This window comes from Halichoerus grypus, chromosome 4 (assembly GCF_964656455.1).
Source record: "Halichoerus grypus chromosome 4, mHalGry1.hap1.1, whole genome shotgun sequence".
NCBI classification, from domain to species: Eukaryota; Metazoa; Chordata; class Mammalia; order Carnivora; family Phocidae; genus Halichoerus; species Halichoerus grypus.
The window spans coordinates 181,197,450-181,220,594 of NC_135715.1; the positions used below are offsets into that span (position 1 = coordinate 181,197,450).

At 39.4% G+C, this 23,145-nt stretch overlaps 1 protein-coding gene across 1 annotated transcript in view; it reads left to right on the forward strand.

Moving 5' to 3' along the window:
* NYAP2 (neuronal tyrosine-phosphorylated phosphoinositide-3-kinase adaptor 2) overlaps positions 1 to 23,145 on the forward strand; it is a 260,638-nt gene that overhangs the window by 189,244 nt on the left and 48,249 nt on the right. The window contains exon 6 of the mRNA XM_036092197.2: positions 2,504 to 2,710. Coding sequence (XP_035948090.1) covers positions 2,504 to 2,710 — 207 coding nt within the window. The remainder of the gene's footprint in view (positions 1 to 2,503; positions 2,711 to 23,145) is intronic.

The window sequence follows — 23,145 nt, forward strand, 5'->3', positions numbered from 1 at the left end:
AAAGATTAAATAAATTCAAAAAGGACAAATGGCTACAGTTTATTTAAATTAATAGTATCTTTTACATGTGTGGCACTACTTAGTTTCAAAAATATTTTAAAATCTAGAATATCATTAGATCCTTCCAATTACATTGGAGAGGTTAGACCGGCCTGGTATTATCTCTACTTTGTAGTTAAGAAAAAATGAGGCTCCAAGAGGAGAACCCAAGTGCTCAGTGATGTGGATTACCAGCCCATCACCATGTCAGGCCTGCAAAGCTGGGCCACTCAGATGATCTCACCTAGGGCTTCTGACAATATTACAAACCTTTTCTGTCTCTGCACCACAGATTCAGGTACTGGGGAGCCAAAGTGGGGCATTTGTATTCTCACGCTGCTGCAAGTTGATGAGTATTTGAACCTAAATATAAAGAAAGCAAAGTACAGATTCTCTGAACCATTTCTGTGATTTTTTTTTTAATGCAGTCTTTCCCAATAATTCCTCATTTGAATGAAACTTTCAACTTGGTGAATCTTACAACCTGTGATTGTTAGATAATCAGATTTTTGAAAATACTATTAGCTTCATGTCACTCGGATACATTTATAACACTTGCTTCATTCTCTTATTCCATTAGGAACACTGTATTTCCTACACACATCAGAAAGATGCCTGAGGAGTTGAGAAAACTACTAAATAAAAAAAATTAATTAAATACCTATTGAGCAGTATGCAAGGTGCTAAAGACATCATTGGGAAAAAAAACAAAAAAACACAAAACAAAACAAAACTTAGTCCCTGCTTCCTAGAACTCAGGGCCTTTTGGGAAGAACAGATACATTGAAAGATGATATAAAACATCAATACAGAGATGACCAAATCCCAGCAAGAGGTGGGGATATGAGTGGAGGAGGCTTTGGAGGATACTTAAATTGAGTAACCAGGACTGAGGAGCCTTCCTGGAGCAAAGACGAGATACAAAGATATACAAAGCAGATGATGTAGAAGATGGTAGCACAAGAACAGCCTTGTTTGAGTTGGAAGTGGAGTGGGAGGAAGAAGGTCCAACCAATTTGAATACAATGTTCAGGTGGAAAGTGATGACATCTGAGAGGAAGGGAAGAATGACATGGTGGGTAGTCTTGTGGGTCACAGTAAGGAGATTAGACATAATTGTGTGGGTAACAGGAGGCTTCTGGAAGGATTTTAGTCAAGGCTACATTATAAACAGGTTTGCATTTTTTGTTTGTTTTTGTTTTTAAACACTTCTCAATGTGCATTATAGAATGGCTATCACATCCATTCCCTGAGACAACACTGTTTTGAACGTCCCAACCAGTTATCACTCATAAACCATCTTTACTACATGTGTTTTTAAACACTTTTGTATATGTGTAACAGAGTGGCTATTAAATCAGTTCACTGAAAAATACACTTGGTTAGATTTGCATTTTAAACATCATTTTGGCAGTATATGGAGCTCATACTTTAGAGAGAGAAGGATAGAGAATAGGAGACAAGCTGCAATAATTCAAGGGCAATGATTAGAGTTAGAACCAAAGTAATTAAGGTAGATGTGATACAAAGTGCAACAGAAGGGAAAGCAAGATATTCATGAATAAAATCTGTAGAATCCACTGACTGATAGATTTAGGGAGTAAAAAGTTAAGGAAAGGGAAATACAAGCATCTAGCTTGGGTGTTTGGCTGGACAGAACAGGAGGAACTATTGGTATAGTAAGAAGTGGTGTCAGTCCAATGTCTGAAATGTTAAATCTGTGTTATCCATGGGGCATCCAGATGGACTCACCCAGCAGGCAATTGGATAAATGAGTCTAAAGCCCAGGATAATGATCCAGGCTTGTGATAAACTATTTAGAAATCACTAACAATCCTGGAAGATAAAATCACAGGAAGAGTATGTATAGAATGAGAAGAATTGTGGCTAAGCTAGCATCTTGGGGACAACATGTAAGAGATGCTTAGAGGAAGAGAACATATGAATGGCAAGGAAATGGTGTTGGATGTAGAACACAACCCGGGAAGATGGGCCATTATTGAAGCCAAGAGAATTGAAGATATAAATGAAAGTAATCAAAGAGTTGTCAAATGTCTTAAAAATGTTTTCTAAATTTGCCAACTAGAAGGCACTAGGTGAGCTTAGCAAAAGCAGTTTTAGCAGAGTGGTGGGCTGAATTGATGAATTCAGAGTGGGTGGCAGAATGAATGGAAGATGAGACAGTAAAGACTGTGAGTCTAACATGCTCTTTAAGAAGTTTCCTTGAAGTTGAGCACAGGTTCCAATGAGAAAACTCTTTCCCAATGATATTAACCTGCACACCTCAGAAAAAAGGCCCCGTGTGATCTCTGTCCCTCTTATATTTAAATGTAATCTCCAACACACTCCCAAGTTGACAAAAATATATTGAAAGCATTTGAGAAAATTGTTCTTTAATGTTTTAAAGGAATCTGGGAAGGATTCAACTTTTGTTTAACAGAATGTAATTCTGGTTAATACACAGAATCGACAGAGGAACTGAAAATCCGAAGCCACAGCACGGAGCCATTACCAAAGTTGGACAGCAAAGAGAGAGGGCATCACGGGGCGTCTTCCAGAGAGCCTATCAAAGCTCAGGAATGGGATGGAACACCAGGACCACCTGTGGTCACCAGTAGACTGGGAAGATGCTCTGTGAGCCCCACCTTGTTAGCAGGAAACCACAGCTCAGGTAAGAAAGATAATGATCTTTCAGGTGCAATTATCACTTAGAGAAGCATAACCACAGGTAGAACTGCCTCTACTCATAGAGACAGCATAAGTAGCCCTTCACACAAAGGGACGAGACAACGTGTTGCACCACTCCAGGGAACATTATCCACATGGACGGTAGAGAAGTGAATAGTGCTTCTTGGAGCAGTGCAATGAAGCAGCTCTGACAGCTCGAAACATCTTGTACTAAATTTTATCCAAAGCATCTAGAGGCCTCATTGAAACAAGTTTTAATTTATAAAGTTTAAGTGACTTAGAGTTTATGCCTCCTGTGCTTCAGAAAAGATTTTAGGCAACTGGGAAAAAATGAAAGTGAGAATATATAGGTTAAAAAACTGTCTGAAGGCAGTAAAGAGAGTAGATATCATGAGGTATGTACAGTAATGATCTGAATGCTGTAGCTGGACCATGGGCATGGTACTAAGTTTCCAGATCTAAGTCAGAAGAGTTAGAACATTTTAATCGAATACACCTTTAGATTTCACAAGTTGAAATTAAGATCTGCAATGCAATTTTGCATTGTTAATAGATAAATATTATGAAACATCAAGTTTTTAAAAGCAGCATATGTTTGCTTTGAAGTGATTAATCTACATGATGGACTCACAGAGAGCTGTCAATTGGAAGAAAAAACAAATAATCAAGTGACCTCCTGTAGTTTTCAGGTTTCTATCCCTTAAGAATGTTAGGGTTCTGAAGGAAAGACCAATCCTTTAATGTTCTTTTCAACTCTGATACTCATCTTGGAAAGCAATTTACATGCATTTAGCCTGTGGACTCTCTGGCAGTCATGCACAAGTTAAAATTGGAACAGGATGAATGATCTCTGTATTTGGGAAGGGATGTTTCTAGAATAGGACCCAGGCAGAGACAGAGAGTAGCTTTTCCAGACTTAAAATGTAACTTATTTCGTGATGAAGCCATAAAAATCTTGGAGAAGAGACAAATGAATTTAGCAGAAAGTAAAAATTTATTTTTGTTAGTAAAGTATAAACAGCTATAGGTATATGAGAAGACTTGTGCATTTTGTCAAAAAGAAAAAGAAACATAGGAAACAAATGATATTTTGTAGGAAAAAAACTCCTCTCCCAAAGAAGGTTGACATCATGATTCAGTTGGGACTTAGGATTAATTTTAGGCTTATTAGTAGTATTTTTTAATTATTTAAATTTGTACCAGTTTGATAAAAAAATATAAATAATATGTACTCCTATTGTGACTAGAGATATAAAACCAAAAGCATTACCTGAATATCTTTAGGTAACAGCCACTGTTCTAGTGTCTGAGAGCACAGTGATGAGTAAGACATTCTTGCATTCAGGTGCTCAAAGTCAAGTGAAAGACAAACATCACAATACAAGGTGTTATATTCAACTAATATGTGAAACAAAAAAGAAATCAATTAATTTTTCCTGGGAGTGTATGATTTTGGCAAGAACAATCAGGGGGTTTTAGTGGGTAAAATAATAACTGCTTTAGGATGTTAACATTTGTGCTAGAGCTTGAAACATCAAGAGCTGCTCCCCAGGAGGATGATGGAGAAGTTTGCCTTCTGGATGAACACCTAAAATGCTATGGGATTGGGGCACCTGGGTGGCTCAGTCAGTTAAGTGACTGCCTTCGGCTCAGGTCATGATCCTGGAGTCCTGGGATCGAGTCCCGCATTGGGCTCCCTGCTCAGCAGGGAGTCTGCTTCTCCCTCTGACCCTCTTCCCTCTCGTGCTATCTCTCATTCTCTCTCACTCAAATAAATAAATAAAATTAAAAAAATAAAATAAAATAAAATAAAATAAAATAAAATAAAATAAAATAAAATGCTATGGGATGGAGCATACTGTGTTTGCAGTGGAAGGTGGGGGAAAATTGACTGAAGAAATTGCAAAGTAGGTTGGTACCAGAAAGCAAGAATCCTGAAGGGCCTGTGTATTACCTAGAAATGCTTTCAGCAACAAAATGCCAATTAACAGTGGCTTAAGTAACAGTGGCTTCTGTTAACTCCCCTAGCACTCAATCTGGAGGTGGGCAGCTTTAGGTATTTTGCAACTGTTCAATGATGTCATTGAGGACACAGGGACTTTCTGTTTTTGTTTTGTTTTGTTTTGTTTTTTTAAATTCTGCCCTTCTGCTACCCTTGATGATTTTTTTCATGATCATGAGTTGACATTTCTGGGCATCATGCCTCAGCAGAGTCCCTTTCATCTAGTTGGTCTAAACTGGGAAACATGTCCTCTGGACCCATAACTCAGTGAAGGGGAATGGGATTTCCATGAGTTTATAGAGGGCCCTTCTTTCTCTTAAATCAAAGGCTTCTGCTTCCACTGGGAAATGAAAGCAACAGTCTATATTCTTAGGGAGAAAGGGAAGACAACATTGCATAAGCAATGGACAGTATCTGCCACATCATGATTAGATTTTGAACACTATGTGGTAGATATTTTGTAGTCCTTTAAATATTGTTAAGATAGGTACAATGCAATTCAGTTATCATCGTGAACGATCTCTGATGGCTCCAAAGCTTCAAGAAGGGGTGACTGGGAGGCCATTTACTAAAATACGAGTTGTCAAGGTGACCTGTGCACCGTGGGTTAGGTGGGAAAGTCAGGACTTAATTTTTGACTATGTTAGGTTGGAAGTGCTCTGGGACATCTAATTAAGAAGCTAGTAGACACTTGGAATTACAGGTCTGTAGCTGAAGAGATTTAGCAATATTACAGACTGAGGCTAGAGACCTCTGGGGTGGTTAGAACCCCAAGACTGGATGATTCTGAACTAGAAGAGCAGGGAACTGAGATGAGAAGGAAAAGGAGATTGCACCCTGGGGAACTCAAACATTTTCAGGTGTGGGCAAACGAAGAAGAATATGTAAAATAAATGAAAATGAAACAATTAGATGGTCCACAATTAAACTTTTACTGAACATTTGGAAAGGTGCATAAAATGGGCAAACTGTAATGTTTTTGACACTGACGTGACTCTTCCAAGAAATTTAGAGTGTAAGCAGAATTTATAACATACTTTCACTTTCTTCCACTGCAAAATCCCAAAGCATCTCTTTGGCTTTATGACATCTAAAATCTGCTTTCCTGGGTCTTTCAGCTGTGTTTGTAGGGCAGTAAATTGTCTACTGACCAGAAGAAATGACATAAATATCTTCAGTCCCTCACACTCTCCATCTTAGATGATGAAAGATGTAGCTAAAGGTGGAAGAAGAAGAGATTTCTGGTACATTTTTGATAAAGACATTTTTGTATCTCTATTAAAAGTAATGTGAAATGCAGGGGCAAATGTGGAATCCCATATATAAATGTCAGTTAGGGTTTCTTATATGCCAGAGAAACTATCAACATGAACACTCAAGGAGTGCCTGGGTGGCTCAGTCCGTTAAGCATCCGACTCTTGATTTCGGCTCAGATCATGATCTTGGGGTTGTGGGATTGAGCCCCACACTGGGCATCACACTGGGCATGGAGCCTGCTTAAGATCCTCTCTGTCCTTTTCCCGCTATACCTTCCCCCACCCCCAGTTCACGCTCTCTCTTTTTTTTTTAAAAAATGAACACTCAAAAGAGCATTAAAATTAATTAAACTTTTAGAAGTCAGTCCCTCCCAAATATGTCATAGCAATTTTATCTACTGAATCTACCCTTGTACCTCTTTTGAGGGAAAGGAGAAAAGAAAAAAAAAATATTTGTTATATTAGTAGCTTTAATGTTTCTAAAAAGAAAGAACCTAAAATGTGCAATTCTATACTAGAAAATGCCATAGCTTCACTAGCAAAAATGTATAAAATTAGAATATCTGAAGTTTACTCACCTTTGGTGTTTTCATGAAATGATGCCCTAACTAGAGGATACTCATCAGTGAGATGGCCTTTGTCCAGAATAGGCAAGTAACTAGTGAAGGGCGCATTTTGGACTTGCTGCTTTGGAATGGAAGTCAGTGTTTACTCTTTTCCTTTTCTTCACACCTCCTCTGTATTATTGTCTCCTTGCCACTGGGTCACTGAACTGCTAAGCCCCTACCAGAAACACTGAAACTGCAACCAAGAATCTTCCTCCGTAATAACAGAGGTACCCAGGTCCACACCTAACACTAGAGAGGAAAGAGGGTTTCACCTGTTCCACCTATCAATAGCCCCGTATCTATCAATACCCCGGTCTGTCAACTTCCTGCCTCTGGTTTTCTCTCTCTCTCTCAATCTCAATCACACACACACACACACACACACACACACACACAGGAACTGCTACCAGTCACAGACTATTGCTTTATCAAATGTAGTTTAGCTACTTGGAATGGCTGCTCTTAACAGCTCTTTTGAGGAATGGAGGAATTGCTGAAGTAAAGAGAAGGAATGTGTCAGGAGATCTCAATTCTAATTAACATTGCCACTGGTTGCTGTGGAACTCTATTAAAGTCACTGTTGTTTAGTAAATCAGAGATTCCCCAGAGGGTGATTCCTGAAGGCGGTGGCGGTCTGGGACCCAAATGCTCATGAAAATAATGGGAAAAAGTGGAAGTTATACAAGTAAATAGAGTATTCACAAAAATTCAGATTTCAATCACCGAATCAATCAACAAATAGTTTCTAAGCAGCTTGTATCCAACTCTGTAATGGTTTCTGGGGGATAAACACTCACACACGGGGTATATAAAGCACAAACACACATAGGGTATATAAAACAAGGTCTTCGCCACTCAAAGATCTTACTATGCTTCTTTATGACACGAAACTATTGAACATAAATTAATTAGTATAACTAAATGTGCTTTCATTGTTATCTACTGTTTACTGTAGATTACTATTCAGAGAAGAGAAAATTAGTGCAGGCTTGAAAAAAGATGGAGGACTTAATGGAGACCTGGAGTCTTAAACCATAAAAGATTATGTCAGATCTTTTTAAAATTAATTTTTAAAAGTATTTTATTTCTTTATTTTTGCAAGGGAGTGCAAGCATGAGCATGGGGGAGGGGCAGAGGGAGAAGCAGACTCCCTGATGGGCAGGGAGCCTGATGCAGGACTTAATCCCAGGACCCTGGGATCATGCCCTGAGCCGAAGGCAGATGCTTCACCAACTGAGACACCCAGGTGCCCCCAAAATAATAATTATTATTAATAATTAGGTAGAGATGCATAGAGAGCTTTCCACGTGGGGTGAAGAGGTTGAGCAAAGTTGTAGGCAAACCTCTTGCGGCTTGGCCTTGCCAGGCTAGACTGAAGAAGCATTTTTGGAAGTAAATTCGGAAGGCCTTGGCTAAACTCTGTGTGGAAAAGTCTTGAAAAGACCTCAGCTTCTGTCCAACATGGGATGCGAATATTAGTGAGTAATTTAAGAGAGGTTCCTCCTTCAAAACAGACGTGCTTTGTTTGCACATTCCATACATGGGAATGTTCTTGACTTCCACAAAGGAAAGTATTTTCCCCATTTTTCTGGACCTTGAAGCCCTTTTGGTGTAAGTTATATATTTCCACCTTTGTTAGAAGCTTACACATGGAAAAATATTTCTCCATTGCAGAGAAAATCCATTGCATACCAATGAACATCCGACTGAATGATGGAAATGCAGGTGACCTGGAAAGCACAGGGGCCTCTCGAGGGGCCAGAAGCTATTCAGTACCAACTGATGCTCACCACGAGAACTTTTTCCCACAAATTTCAAGATTTAATTGCTCTCATGTGAAATCTCCCAATTTTTAAATACAGCTCAATTTTCAGGAAAAAAAAATGAATCGAATAGTTTACTTCCTCTGACTGGGTAAGACCTAAAGTCTGCCAATTTGTCTTTTCTGGCTTGTAAAGTCAAGTAGTGACATTCCACTGGGTGGAGACATAGACTTGACCCTGAAACAGAGAGGTTGGGTTATAGTAGAAGCAGCAGGTGCCAATAGGCATCCTGCCTTCCTGGCTTTTATTTTTCAGAAGCTGCATCTCCTTGAGAAGGATGAGCTATTGGTATGAATGAGGATTAGAGAGTGGTAAATAGCTTTTTATTTTAAAGATTCTATTTATTTGAGAGAGTGCATGCACAGGAGCGGGGAACGTGGGGAGGGGTGGAGGGAGAAGCAGACGGAGAAGGAGAAGCAGACTCCCTTCTGAGCAGGGAGCCCGCGGGGTTCCAACCCAGGACCCTGGGATCCTGACCTGAGCCGAAGGCAGACGCTTAACCGACTGAGCCACCTAGGTGCCCTGAGAGTGGTAAATAGCTTTTGATGATCAAGAGGGAGGGGGAGTTTTTTTTTTTTTAACTTCAGAAAAGAGACAAAGGTATGGCATTCTGTGAATTGTAAGGACTAGCAGCCTATCCCTTCATAGCATCCTGGTAAAGTGGCCTGGCCTCTGATTGGGAGGGAGGGAAGGTGGACTAGAGTTTGCATGGGGCTTCCAGTGAGGCTGGACTTTATGCTTTATGGTCCCAAATTCCCAAATATGGAATGCTGTACTTTAAGAGGCTCTTAATGCCTGGAAAAGAGACTCCCTCATGATGACCAGTGTAGTCTGAAGACTAAAAGAGCCATCTTATATATTCTGCTCTGCAGAACAATTCTGGGCCTTTTCATGACCCATTGCAGGGAAACATTTTCCACCATCCTTCCTGAGTTAGCCCTTCATGTCCAAGAAGAGTCCTGTGCACACAAGTTCAGGGAAGCAAGAACACATATAGATTTGATTTCATTTAAAGAAAACAAAGAAATGTGCCATTTCTCACATGCCACATTTGTAGAGTGAATTTTATATGACTAATAAAAGCATACATAAAGTATAAGATAGTGGTTGAGCACTGTGATTTGGACATCCAGTAAATCTAGATTTAAATTTGAATTTTTTTTTTATTAGTGATAACATTGGGTATGTCCCATCATGTCGCCAAGCTCCATCATAAAATATAGACGATAATAGTATCTAACTCATAGATGCTATTGAGAAACAAAAGTGAGAATTACATGAGATAATGTATTAACACACTTAGCATGGTATCTGGAGCACAACAGATATTAAGTAAATATTAGTTATCACTATGATTCCAGACACCTTTCCAAATGTTTCCTGTAAGTAGTGGCATTTGAGCTGGGACTTGAGCTGAGATGAATTTAGACAGAGAAGAAAGCAAGAGAAGTGCAGCCAAAGTGGGGATCATGCGTTGTTTTGTTGGGGATGGTGAGAGCTCAGGTTCCAACCTGACCACTTAGCACACCCATCCCCCAGACTAGGGTTCCTAAAACATGCACAATTCTACTTCAATTCCATATTCCAAACACCTCTTTGAAGATTGGGAAGATCACAAAGATGTTAGGGTGTTAGCCAAAGGCCTAAGATTGGTTGCCTGCCAAGGAGATGTAGCTGAATGGGGGCCATTTAATATAAGCAACAGAAAACTGGGATTCAGCAAAGGGAATGATGATTAAATCCAAGAGTGTAGTCTTTGAATACTGCATTTTTACCAGTTGATTTTTAAGAAAGATGTTTTCGTCTTGAAAATTCTGAAACATATTTACTGTACTCTACTTGATAATGTTGGAATCAATGACTCACTTTGCTGATAAACTTCCCAGCAGCTATAACTCAAAAACATTCAGGATTCAGCGCTTCATATCCAGGAAGAGGCCCCAAGCACACACACTGAGAGAAGTTGAGCAGCATCAAATTGGGCGGCAGGACTGGGAATTGTGGAACAGTATTAATGATAATAATTCCTGGCAAAACACTAAATCTATGCAGTTTTCCTCTCTCTCTTTTTAATTTTTTTTTTTTAATTAAGTAGGCTCCATACCCAATGTGGGGCTTAAACTCACAACCCTGATATCAAGAGTTGCATGCTCTATGGACGGAGCCAGCCAGGTGCCGCCCATCCCCACTCTCTAATATTTTCAGTGCAAGTAAACCATGCTTTGCAACAATGTTAATAAATTAATATTTTGGTGGGAATGATTTGAGGAAATTACATAACACTGCTGTGTCCCAGTTTTTTCTAGCTTTTTAGAAAAGATACAGGAAATCTCACTGTGTGGGTCATTATGAGGGTTAAATTAAAAAATGCATAGAAATGCCTGGTATAAAGCTGGCTTATAATAGCTAGTAGGCCCACAGTTTATTCTGTTACCATTCAATTTTACTGGAAAAGTTTCAGATTTTTTTTTCTAGGACCAAGACTGAATGTTTCCTTTGGAAAGTGCAGCTCATTGCAAATAGGATACAGAGTTTTCTCTAGATACACATAATGTACCTGGCTCCGGGGCCACTGTTAGTGCAACAGCCCAGGCTTCATTTGTGCACTTTCCAACAAAGATTTTAGGCCAGTGCCATGGCTGTTTTTGGGTTCCCCCGAGTCTATATGCATAAAATTTGGAGAAAGGATCAGGTGCAGGCTTTAAGACTTGGTTGCTGCAATTATACAGAGTTATCAAAAAAAAATCTTAATCTCTCTCACAGTGTTTCTGTTTTGCTTAGTAGCAATCAATGGGATTTAAAATCATGTTGGCAAGGATGTGGGAATCACACGAAAATATTGGTATCTCCAAATGTGCACATATCCTTCTGTAAATACCTGACTTGACATTCATTCATCCATTCATTCATTCATTCATTCATTCCCTTGGTATTTATTTTCTAAGGAGTATTTTTTTCAGCATCTCCTCTGTGTCATTGCAGGGACTAAGTGCAGAGGTGCGGAGTGTGCAAGGCAAATATGGTAGACAGGACCCATATTCCCGGTGTGTAGTCTAACAGGGAAGACAGAAAATAAAAGATTCTTATAAGTGTTATGAGGGGGAAATACTAGACACAGTGACATGATTTATTCTCTGGTGATTTAGACAGGCTTCCTGGAGAAAGTGATATTAAATGACAAGTAAGTGCCAGGAAGTAAGAGAGGTAGAGTGTTTCCTAGAGCTCACTCACTGAAGTGTGGCTGAAAAAGATTTACTTTTAGAACCTGATTATTATTAACCATTTTGATATGGCTACATAATTCTTAAACTATACCCTCTTCTCTTTCTTCCCTTTCTTCACATGGTCTGGCACCTTTGGGACACAGTTATGGTCCCAATACCCTCCTTTCCTTGCATGCACACCCTTTGCAATGTGCTTTCAGAGCTCCTTGTCAAGAAGTAAGGTCTGTTTCTTATTCCTTGAATCTGGGTTGGCCTTGGGTCTTGTATTGACCAGCGGAATGAGATGGAAGGGACTGTGTGTCAGTTCTGAGCCTCAGCCTCAAGAATGCTTCTACTCGTTCTTTTCCAATCCCACCACCGCCACATAAACAAACCGGAGCTAGCCTGTGGGAGGAGGAGATACATGGAGGAAAGCCAGGAGTCTTCAGCCTTCAGCCTGCCAACCCTCAAACATGTGAGAAAGCATAATATGACCTAGGGGAAACACCCCCTTGAGCTACAGCTGACCGCAGATGACAAGTGAGCCCAGCCGACACCAGAAGAATACCTCAACCCATTCATGGACTCATGAACAAAACTAAATCAGTGTTGTTTTGGGTCACTGAGTTTGGGTGTAGCCTAAAATAATTCACTGACATAGACATCACAGTCTGTTTCAATTTTGCTGATATCCCTCAAATGGAAATGCTTTATTATGATGTTTATATGAACAGAGCATGCTCATTGAGACACAGAAAGTCAAGGTAAAAAGTGAAGATCCACTCTCCCACAGTTTGCTTCACCATCCCATGTTTCAAAGAATCATTTTTAACTGCCATGGTTTTGCCGTCAAGGAGCTATGTCTTGCTAGGAACCGTGAGTTCTCCCTCACTTTTGCTATGCAACAAGAACAAAAAAACCAATCTGGTAGAGTTCAGGCCCCCACTGTAATTTGGGCTTTGCTGTAGGATGTTGACTAACTTCCTGCTTGGCTCCCCAGCAGCCCTCAGCAGCTGTGGGCTTTAGCATCTACGACCCTCCAGGCTGTCATTCTGTACAGTGGGGTTAAGCACCAGAAGACAGCTCTCCACATCTGCTCTCCTTCTCAGTTATAATTGGGTGCATGGTTATTTCCTCCGGGAACACCGGCCAGATCCCGTTGCTAGGTTCTGCACAGTATTTTCCACTCTAGAGTTTAACGCTCTCTTTTCTAATTCTCGTAGTAAACACATAACAGAATTCTCATTTGGAGAGCCTTCGGAGAGCAATGTAAGTCGTATCCCCAACAGCCCACTTTTATTTCTCTGTGGAAAACTGTGACTTCTGCCTGCTAGAATTTGTGATCACCAGAGAAATTGTTGTGTTTGTATTTCTCCTGATACTAGTGATACAGCTTTGAGAAACAGCCAGAAAAGGGGAACGTGGGGTGAGTTAACCATTTTAAATAGCCAGAATGTGTCTTTACAGGGTTTGAAAGCAAATAAACAGGGTATAACATGCGGAAGGATAATTAAAAATGATACGAGGTAATTACTCTCACATTGCAAGGCAGAAAGCTAGACCACAGAAGCAGAATTGGCAAAAGAAGTTATCAAAATGAATTTTGTTGTCCTTAAGTGACCTCTCATCTCTAGCCTAGGAAAAGTGGTTGCAGGTTGAGAGGCTAGACACTGTGTGTGTGTGTGTGTGTGTGTGTGTGTGAGAGAGAGAGAGAGAGAGAGAGAGAGAGAGAGAAGAGAAAGAGTCTCCATCTTTGATAGAAAACTTCCCAGTGATAATCAAGGGAGGGAAACGAATGGGACTACTTGGAAATCTCGCTACTGGCTTCCAGTCATTGAGGAGACACAGTAAAATAAAAATGCAAAAGGTTAGCTGAATGGCCTATCACCACAGAGCAGAAAGCTGCCTGGCAAGTCACTCTCTGGCCACTGATGGTGTGTCAAAGATGTGCATAAATTGTATTTCCCATGGACCATATTAGGCCACAGAGAGCAACCTGGGGGTGGCTTCAGTCATGTGACTGCCCAGAGTGGCAGGGACTCTGTAGGACATAGCTCAAGGTGCCTCTGACAGGATGTCTGGAGGGCAGACAGCAAGGGGATCACACGGGAGAGATAGCCAGTTAAGGGGGGGCCTTCTAGGTCCACCCCAAGAAGAAAGGTGTTCACTTCTCTTTCCATCCCTATAACCAAAGAGTGAGAAATATCAGCTCATGCTGGTGTCAGTGAACACCTTCCCTACCCCCTCACCTCAACCCCTTCCTCTTATCTCAGCCCCTTTGAAGGCAGACATGGTGGGGACCAAGTTAAGGGCAAGTTAGGGGTAAACACCCGGAGATGAGGTAGAGAGAAAGGTGGTCTCCTGTGTGCCAGGAACAGGGCTAAATGGGCCAGGAGAGAAGTTCCTTGAAACAAAATTCAAATTTGTAATTAACGTAAAAAACTAGGCATTTGAATTATTATTCCAATAAGACTTTTTTTTTTTTTTTTACTTGAAGAAACTGAAAAATTTTTAATTATCAAAATGAAAAGGAAAGTTCTGGGAGTTGGCCTAGGGCTGATCCAAAAGGCAAGAAACAACTGCCCACCACCCCACAGCAGGTTGGAACTGGTTTGTGGGGAGAAAAGAACGTTGCTTTCTGATTGTATCTGAGTTCCTCTGTGTTCTAGTTAATATTTAAGTATACAAGTTAAAAAAAACAGAACTTGATATAATTACAAAGTGTGCTCTAAGATTATTGCAAATTATATATAAGCTGAATTATGGAATTTAAGTTTATCACTTTTATGGATCATTTGTGACCCATTTAAAATAATGCCTTATGTTGGGGAGCCTGAGTGGCTCAGTTGGTTGAGCCTCCGAATCGTGATTTTGGCTCAGGTCATGATCTCAGGGTCATGGGATTAAACCCCATATCAGGCTCCATGCTCAGCAGGGAGTTGGCGGGAGATTCTCTCTCTTTCTCTCTCTCCCTCTGCCCCTCTCCCACTCATGCACACATGTGCACGCTCTCTCTCTGTCTCTTTCAAATAAATAAATAAATCCTTAAAAAATAAAATAAAATAATGCCTTATATTTATATGCCATGTCTTAGCTCTTAAAATACTTTTATAAGTGCTATCTTATTTGATCGTCACAAAAACCTGTACATCTATGGCCCGGTGTTATGATCTGATTATTTAGGTGACCAAACTGAAGCTCAAGAGAAATCAGGTAAATTGTCCAGACGCATTGGTATGTGGCAGATTCAAATCAAGAAGTGGATTTCAGGCTTCTGACCCTTAGTACAGCTCTCTTCCCATGATTTAATTAGGCTGGGTCTCCCTCTTTCTACCTCCATGCTCGTGAATTCATTAATATATTCATCCCTTCATTTATTCAGCTAATTTTCTCAATATAAAGTTATCAAGCATTGAACATGTGCCAGTGGGGGAAATTGCCATTAACAATAAAAGTTAAAAATGCAATTACAGTCTGTAACCAAAGCCAACGAGAAAAACACCGCACTTCCTCCTGAGTGTGTTACACATTATCTGGGTGACATGGGAGTGGAGGTGTCAGGTGGATTAGGAGTGAGAGCAAGGCAGTGTGGTGAGAGGAAGCTGAGGACCTGACGAGGGCGAGGCCCGGCTGGCCACATCACTGATTCTGGTCTTACCTAAGGAAGACAGGAAGCCATTTATGGATTGTAAACTTGGAGATTGTGTGATCAGATTTACCAAGTCAGCTAATGTATCATTATCCTAAACCAAGGGAAACAGAATTATGAAGATAAATACGCTGCCCCAAATAACCTGCCTCATAAATCCAAAGAAGAAATGTTTTCTCTGCTCTCTAGTCCGTGAAATTCCTCTGTTCCCATAACTAAGTGAGAGGTGTTTATAACTGATTGTTTTGATCTATCTAAAAATTCATTCTCGGGGCGCCTGGGTGGCTCAGTCGTTAAGCGTCTGCCTTCGGCTCAGGTCATGATCCCAGGGTCCTGGGATCGAGCCCCCGCGTCGGGCTCCCTGCTCAGCGGGAAACCTGCTTCTCCCTCTCACACTCCCCCTGCCTGTGTTCCCTCTCTCGCTATGTCTCTGTCAAATAAATAAACAAAATCTTTAAAAAAAAAATAAAAATAAAAATTCATTCTCAATCATCTGAGCCAGCATGTCACACTCCCCCCACCAAAAAAAAATGCAGCAACATTATGTGTGCTTGTTTTTCTTTAGTTCCATCATTTACTCATTCAGCAAAATTCTCCCAGTGAGAACACCTGTTTGAACAGCCCAGTGTGGGGAGATGACAGATGACTTCTGCCTCCAAAGAGCTTCTACCTGCCCCTGATGGGATTGATTGTATACAGCGTGAGAGCATTCTTGCCCCAATCCAGTAAGACAGGATACTGGACTCGGTTTCACAGTAGTTTGCTGGGTTTTCTCTAAACCATTTATATTCTTTTTCTTATTTTTTTCTATCAAGATGGTTGGTTAAAGTTATGGGAGCAGTATGAAGTCAAGGGATTTGGTGATACTAATTGGTGTGTGTGTGTGTGTGTGTGTGTGTGTGTGTGTGTGTAAAGCCACTTACAGCTTTTAAGCTTGGGTCTTATGTGATCCAATTTGCAGAGTCAGCTAACTCATTATCCTATACTATGTATAACTCTATGTGTGAGTACACACACACGCACAGTCCCTTAACCTGGATTTCTGCTAAGTATGTACATAGACCATGATGTTGTATACTATCCAGATCCCTGAAGACTGGTGAGAAAAAATAGAACTTGATAGTAATTTCATTCTTATTAGAGAAATTCTGAATTTCTGGGTACTCCCTGGTTCTCTTGGGGAAAACTAGTTAACCAGGCATAAACCATTCAGATAGCCCAGAAGGTACCTTCACCTACTTGCCTCACAATAGATTAGTCCTGTTTGAGAACCACAGTGACAATGCGCTGGCCCGAGTGTTGACTCCAGCGCCTGTTCCTTGTAGCTTTCCCTGCAGGGAGCCTGGCTCCACCCTGTGCCCTTTCTCAGAGGAGTCCTCCCTGACATTGCTTCCCAGTTTTTCGTAGTTGGCTTTCTCTGCAAAAGTCCTGTGTGTATGCTGCACCAACGGTACCCACAAATGATGCCCCGTTCCTGTGAAAAGCCTTAGTAGACAGTACAAAGGAGAAGGTGCTGTCTGACTTACGCTGGGCATTTACAGAGACTAGTTCTGGAAGCTTTGTCAGCCTACCACAGCACATATCAAATCAAAGCACTCCCACCTGCTGTCCAAAACAGGCACTACATTTTTCCCTTCCTTAATTTTGTTAATGTGAAATTCCGTTGAAGTCTGGTCAATGTATTTTTGCCTTTTTGCTGGAAACTTGGAAAAAGTGAAAGAATGGAAGAATATTCTTTTTTATTAATGAGAAATGCACAAATAATTCATCTTTTACACTGGCTTCATTTTTTAAAATTTTATTTATTTGAGAGAGAGCACGATGGGGGGGGGGGGTGGGTGGCAGAGGCAAAGGGAGAAGCCAAATCTCTGCTGAGCAGGGAGCCCAATGCAAGGCTCCCTCCCAGGACCCCGGGAACATGACCTGAGCCGAAGGCAGATGCTTAACTGGCTGAGCCACCCAGGCACCCCATCATTCTTTAAAACATGGTTTAAACTGATTCATTCAATAAATAATTTATGAGTCCTTACCAGGGGTCAGTAATGTTACTCAGGGGAGATATATCGGGGAATGAGCTAGACATGGCCCCTGTCTTCACAGAGCCTACGGTTTAGTGTAGGAAGAAAGGGAAGGAAGGGGAAAGGCACAGGTGCACCAAGCGGAGTGGAGTGGCATGATCAAAATCTTAGAGTAAGAGAAGGCACGTGGCTTTAGGAGAACCTAAGGCAGTGTGGCAGGCTGGTTATGTAAGCTGAGTCACGTGGACCATGGTGAGGAGGCAGTTTAGACTTCCTTATATTATGAGCAGAGGAGCTGAATGGTCAGATTTGCCTTTCAATAATACAAATAGCGAGCATTTCTTGAGATCTTAGGACATGCTGGCTGCTGCAGGGAAATTTACATTTATCTTATTTAATTCTTAAAATAATTTCATGAAGTGGATACGTCGTTTCTCCCATTTTACCTATGAACAAACTGAAGCTTACAGAGCTCAAGCAAATTGTCCACGATCTTTCAGCTGCTAAGTGAGGAGAGCTTAGCAGCCCTGATCCAAATGTTTAACTCCTTTCCAAGAACTCCAGCAAAAGTTTTAGGCAGCTCTCATTGACCAGCTTGTACCCCATGTGCACCCCTGAGCCAATCAGGGAGGCCGAGGGGATAGAATGATTGATTGGATGGACGTGAATCACATGGTCACTTCTGGAGCCGCAGTTGGGGAAACTCCTCCTATGGAACCGTGAGAACTGAGATTACTGGTTATGTTCTCCAAAGGAGATTCAAACTGCTATTCCAGAAAAATAAGAGTAGATGGATTCTTGACAAGTGAAAATGGCAGATGATCATTACCTCTCCTAAATTTAATTTTAAAATATTTTTGTACTGTTTAACCATTTGCTACCAAAACTTTTACCAACAATTTTAGAAAATTTTAGCCAATGACTGACTTGAGTTATGCATAATCCTAACAACATTGTTACAAAAATAAAATACAGAAAATAGTTCAGAAAGGAGGAGTAACAGCAGTGACCTTAGTAAACTAAGCTCACGATCAATCAAGGGTATTTTTGAAGGCATTTCAATTATTCCAACAGATTTCATTTTGAACGTCAAAGAAGCAATGAGTGAACCCTGGAGACTGCTTCTTATTATAAATGATGAAAAGGTGCCCTGAGAATTTGGATGGCTTTCCTCAGGTCTCACGGGCAGGTAATAGTGTTTCTTGGACATTGCCATAGAGACTTTCCTATGGCAGCATTTTATTTTATTTATTTATTTATTTTTTTAAGATTTTATTTATTTATTTGACAGAGAGAGACACAGCGAGAGAGGGAACACAAGCAGGGGGAGTGGGAGAGGGAGAAGCAGGCTTCCCGCCGAGCAGGGAGCCAGATGCGGGGCTCGATCCCAGGACCCTGGTATCATGACCTGAGCCGAAGGCAGACGCTTAACGACTGAGCCACCCAGGCGCCCCCCAGGGCAGCATTTTAAAACTTGTTGCTCCCAAATCCCCTGAAGTTTCCAAGGTTTTCCCATGTTTTTTTTTTGTGTGTGTGTGCTTCAACGTAGTATTTTCTGTTTCATTTTTTTGTTTTTTAAATACTCCAATGGCATATTAATTGTATAAAAAGTTACCTTTTAAAGGAACTGTTTGGGTATTCAGAGTCTTATATAAAGGGACTGCTCTCAAACTCTTTAGTCTCAGGACCCCTTTTGTTCTTAAAACTTACTGAGAATCCCGAAGAGCTTTCCTGGAGCTAGAAGTTAAGTCTAACATATGGGTTAAGTATATCAATATTTATCATATTAAAATTAAAATTGAGAATTAAAAAATTATTCATTAAAAATAATAAATCCATTATATGTTAGCATAAATAACATTTTTTCACAAAAAATAACCATATTTCTGAAATTATAACAAATGGTGAAGAGATTGAAATTGTTTTACATGTTTGCAAATCTCTTTAATGTCTGACTTAATAGAGCATAGATTCCTATATCGGCTTTGGATTCAATCTGTTGTGATATGTTGCTTTGGTTAAAATATATGAAGAAAATCTGGCTATAATGTGTAACTGAAAAAAAGAGGAATATTTTAATAGCCTTTTCATATAGTTGTGTATATCCTTCTTTAATATCCTACCCAAACTCAACGGATAGCAGTTTCATAAGGGTTAAGTACATATCGATAAACTCATCATGCTCTGTTGCATTAAAATCCATTGGTCTATCTTGCACTTTAAATGGATCTTTTATCCACGCATGATTTATAACATCATGCTTTTAGAAAGTATCGGTTCACAAAGTCATGCAAATCTTCCATATGTTGACACATTTCATTATAAAAATCAATACAGCACATTAATTAATATTACCACTGATCTCATAAGAAAAGTCTTTAAGTATTAGGATGCTGTCAAGCTCACAGTAGTGCATACAAGTTTTTCAAAATTTTAATTCTTGCTTGAAAGCTCAGATTTATCATTGTCCACAAATTCTGTCAGTTGTCTTCCTTAAAACAATAGACTTACTTCATTCATTTTTGAGAAAATATCTGCCAAATATTCAAGTCTGTGTGGCAGTGAAAAATACATGATTACTAGTACAGTTTGGCGCGTTGCTTTGATGTGCTAAGGTAACAGCAGATTTATCCAGCATTGTTTTTAGACTTTCAGTGAATTTGTCAACACAGTGGGAAAAGGAAATAACATCTTACTTAGTACTTCTTTGAAAATAGTTTTTTTTGTTTTTTTTTTATTTATTTTTTTTTTTTAAAGATTTTATTTATTTATTTGACACAGAGAGACATAGCGAGAGAGGGAACACAAGCAGGGGGAGTAGGAGAGGGAGAAGCAGGCTTCCCGCGGAGCAGGGAGCCCGATGTGGGGCTCGATCCCAGGACCCTGGGATCACGACCTGAGCCGAAGGCAGACGCTTAACGACTGAGCCACCCAGGCGCCCCTGAAAATAGTTTTGACCTCATGTCACCACCTCCTTACAGGATCTTAGAGCTCTCCAGCCCTGCTATAGAGTGAGAAAACATGGCCCTTACTGGAGATCACATTGAAGTTCCCTACCATGGTGGACTTGACCATGCATGCTCTTAGATAAGCCTTGTTCCTTGACACATACTGCTTTGTTTATGTTTATAACAGACAGTGGATCAAGACAGAAGCATAGGTCCATGGCCATTGAAGCAGAACCTGATATAAGGAGCATACAAATTATACTGGACCAAATTTTGTCCCAAGATGCTTGCTCTTAAATAAACCACAAAAACCAATGGTATAAAGAGTAGATGTCATTGGTATTGCATCCTGTTATGATTTTCATTTGTTAGGAATAAAGAGTTTTTACATTAATAAGGTGGGTGATGTATAAAATTTAAACTTGCTTTTATTCCCTTTTATTTTATTATTTAGAAGTGAAAGATAACATTTTAAAAACAGGTTAAATTATTTTTGTCATGTTTTCATTCCTAATATCAGTGATGAAAGGATTTTATTCTATTTTTGCTTGCTTGTTTATTCTATTTTTGATGCTAAGTGAAATTTCTATCCCCATGGTAATATACATTTGATCTTGATACAAATCATGATATGTCTTTTTGAATTTATATCTTGGTAGATGGATTTTATTTATGTAATGATTTTAAGGGGCATATGTTCCTTGTTAAATAGATAAAATATATTGCTTTATACACACATACTATAATTTTATTTTAATGTGAGATGAAGTATTTTTGAAGATAAAAGCACCTTTTCATATTCGGCTAAAGTGATGAAGATCCTAAAGATGTTTCAGGAATTATATATTAAAATAAAAGAGGCTGTCAAAAGAAAATCCCAAACTGTTAATGCTACACAGTGCTGTGCTGCCACGTAAGAAACCAACCATGCATTGCAGTATCTAGGGCAATAGACAGTACAGTTTATATTCTGTCTCTATAAGAAAGTGGAAGGTGGTAAGGAAAATCTCAGTTCTTCAGGTATTTAGAAGGAATACAAGGGGCATGCCTAACTCTACCTGCGTGCAACCCTCTTTCTCCTCTATACAACAAATCTTGTCATTCTATGTCCACCATTGGATCATAAACTCTACCTATCATGTTTCCACCTCGCTTGTCTTTGGATTTTAAATCTTCACCAGAATTCCAGTATTTCTAAGAAGAACTACCAATTAGTCCAGCATCAATAGTTTTACTCTCTGGCCCTTCAGATAACACCAGGACCTTGGTTCATGACTATGGGATACTGGGACTCATTCAAAGCTACACAAGTCTCATTCAGAGGAAAGCTGGGGATAGAATATCTACTCCCAGGGTAGATTTTTGCAGCCTGCCGATTTTCTTTCTGTGGTCACAAAATGATCACAACAATGATTAGACTTGTTTTCTCTTTTCAGCGTCATGCTGACAATGCTGAAGCCTATGAGTTTCTCAGGGACCTACAAAAATATTGGATATTAAAAATAAATAGTAGCACCAAAACTCCAAAAGAAACTGCCAAATTTAACATTAATGAATATTTAATTAAATCACTACAAAATGTGACATTAGGTCCACTTAATCAATTGTTAAATTTAGTATTAAAATAATTATATTACATCAGAAAACAATTTCTAGATTAGATGGTGTAATACTGCAAGAATTCCTGAGTGTGCTTGATTACTGTCTAAAAATCATAACCAGTCATAAATCAATTGGATCATTCACAGTCCAATAATTTCTGAAGCAAAATTATAAAAATGCATTCAAATTATATACAGGACTAATTACATTTAATGTGGGATTCCAGGGCGTCTTACATGTTTACTATGATGTACGACAGAAGCTTTAAAACAAAGTGGGATCCATGAAGGTTTTAACATAGCCCCAGCAAAACTGCCCCTATTACTTAGACACCAGTTGATCTCAAATAGCATTTGTGTTATTTCCAAAAAAAAATGCCTTCCCTAGAAATGAAAGTAGAGTTTGTAATAAGCACACTTTGGTGTATTTTTAAAAGGCTTGTGACTCCCAGGTAGCCTTAAGTCATTGATTAGAAACTTTCAGCAACATGACTGACTTGAGGAAATCACAATATGTCTTTGCTACTACAGAAAAAATATTGTGTATTAGGAAAAAAAAAAACAAGACAGAGGAAAGATATGTCTCTGAATTTGACTAGTTTTATTTCTTTGATGCTAGATGAAAGTGTTTTCTTTCGTGAAAATGCACTAATCTCCTATTGCTGTATAGATGCGGAGGTTGAGAAGAGTCATTTGTTTTTGCTTTCTGAAAGCAAAGAGAACTCTGATACAATAACAGTGCATGCCTTGGAGATGATCCTGTAACAATACCAAGGACATGATTTTGAAGAGAAATCCAATTCACCTCAAAGGGAAGATGAGAAATGATTGAGAAATGACTATCTTTAAAACAAACCAAACCAAAACAGTGATAAGTTGTATCCACTAAGAATAAAAAGAAAGAAATATTAAGTCACACAGTCCACTGGGTATTTATTTAATAAAAACTTTAAGATGATCATGAGTTATTACTCTGGAAACATCCCATGATAATATCTTGATAATGGTTTATTCCAAAAAATTAAAATTAGTGTTTCTTTCTTTTCTTTTCTCTTCTTTTCTTTTCTTTCTCTCATTCTCTTTCTCTTTCTCTTTCTCTCTTTCCTCACTCCCTCCCTGCCTGCTCCCCTATTTCTTTTTCTGTTCTTCCTTTTCCCCTCTGATTTTCTTTCTTAATCTACCACCTTTTTCTTATTCCTTCTTATTCTCTTTACACTTGATCTTCATGGAAATTTCATAAACAACGTCAACTGTTACTTCTAGGATGATGATTGATAGAGTTTACAAAGCAAAAGGTTTTGGATGTAGGA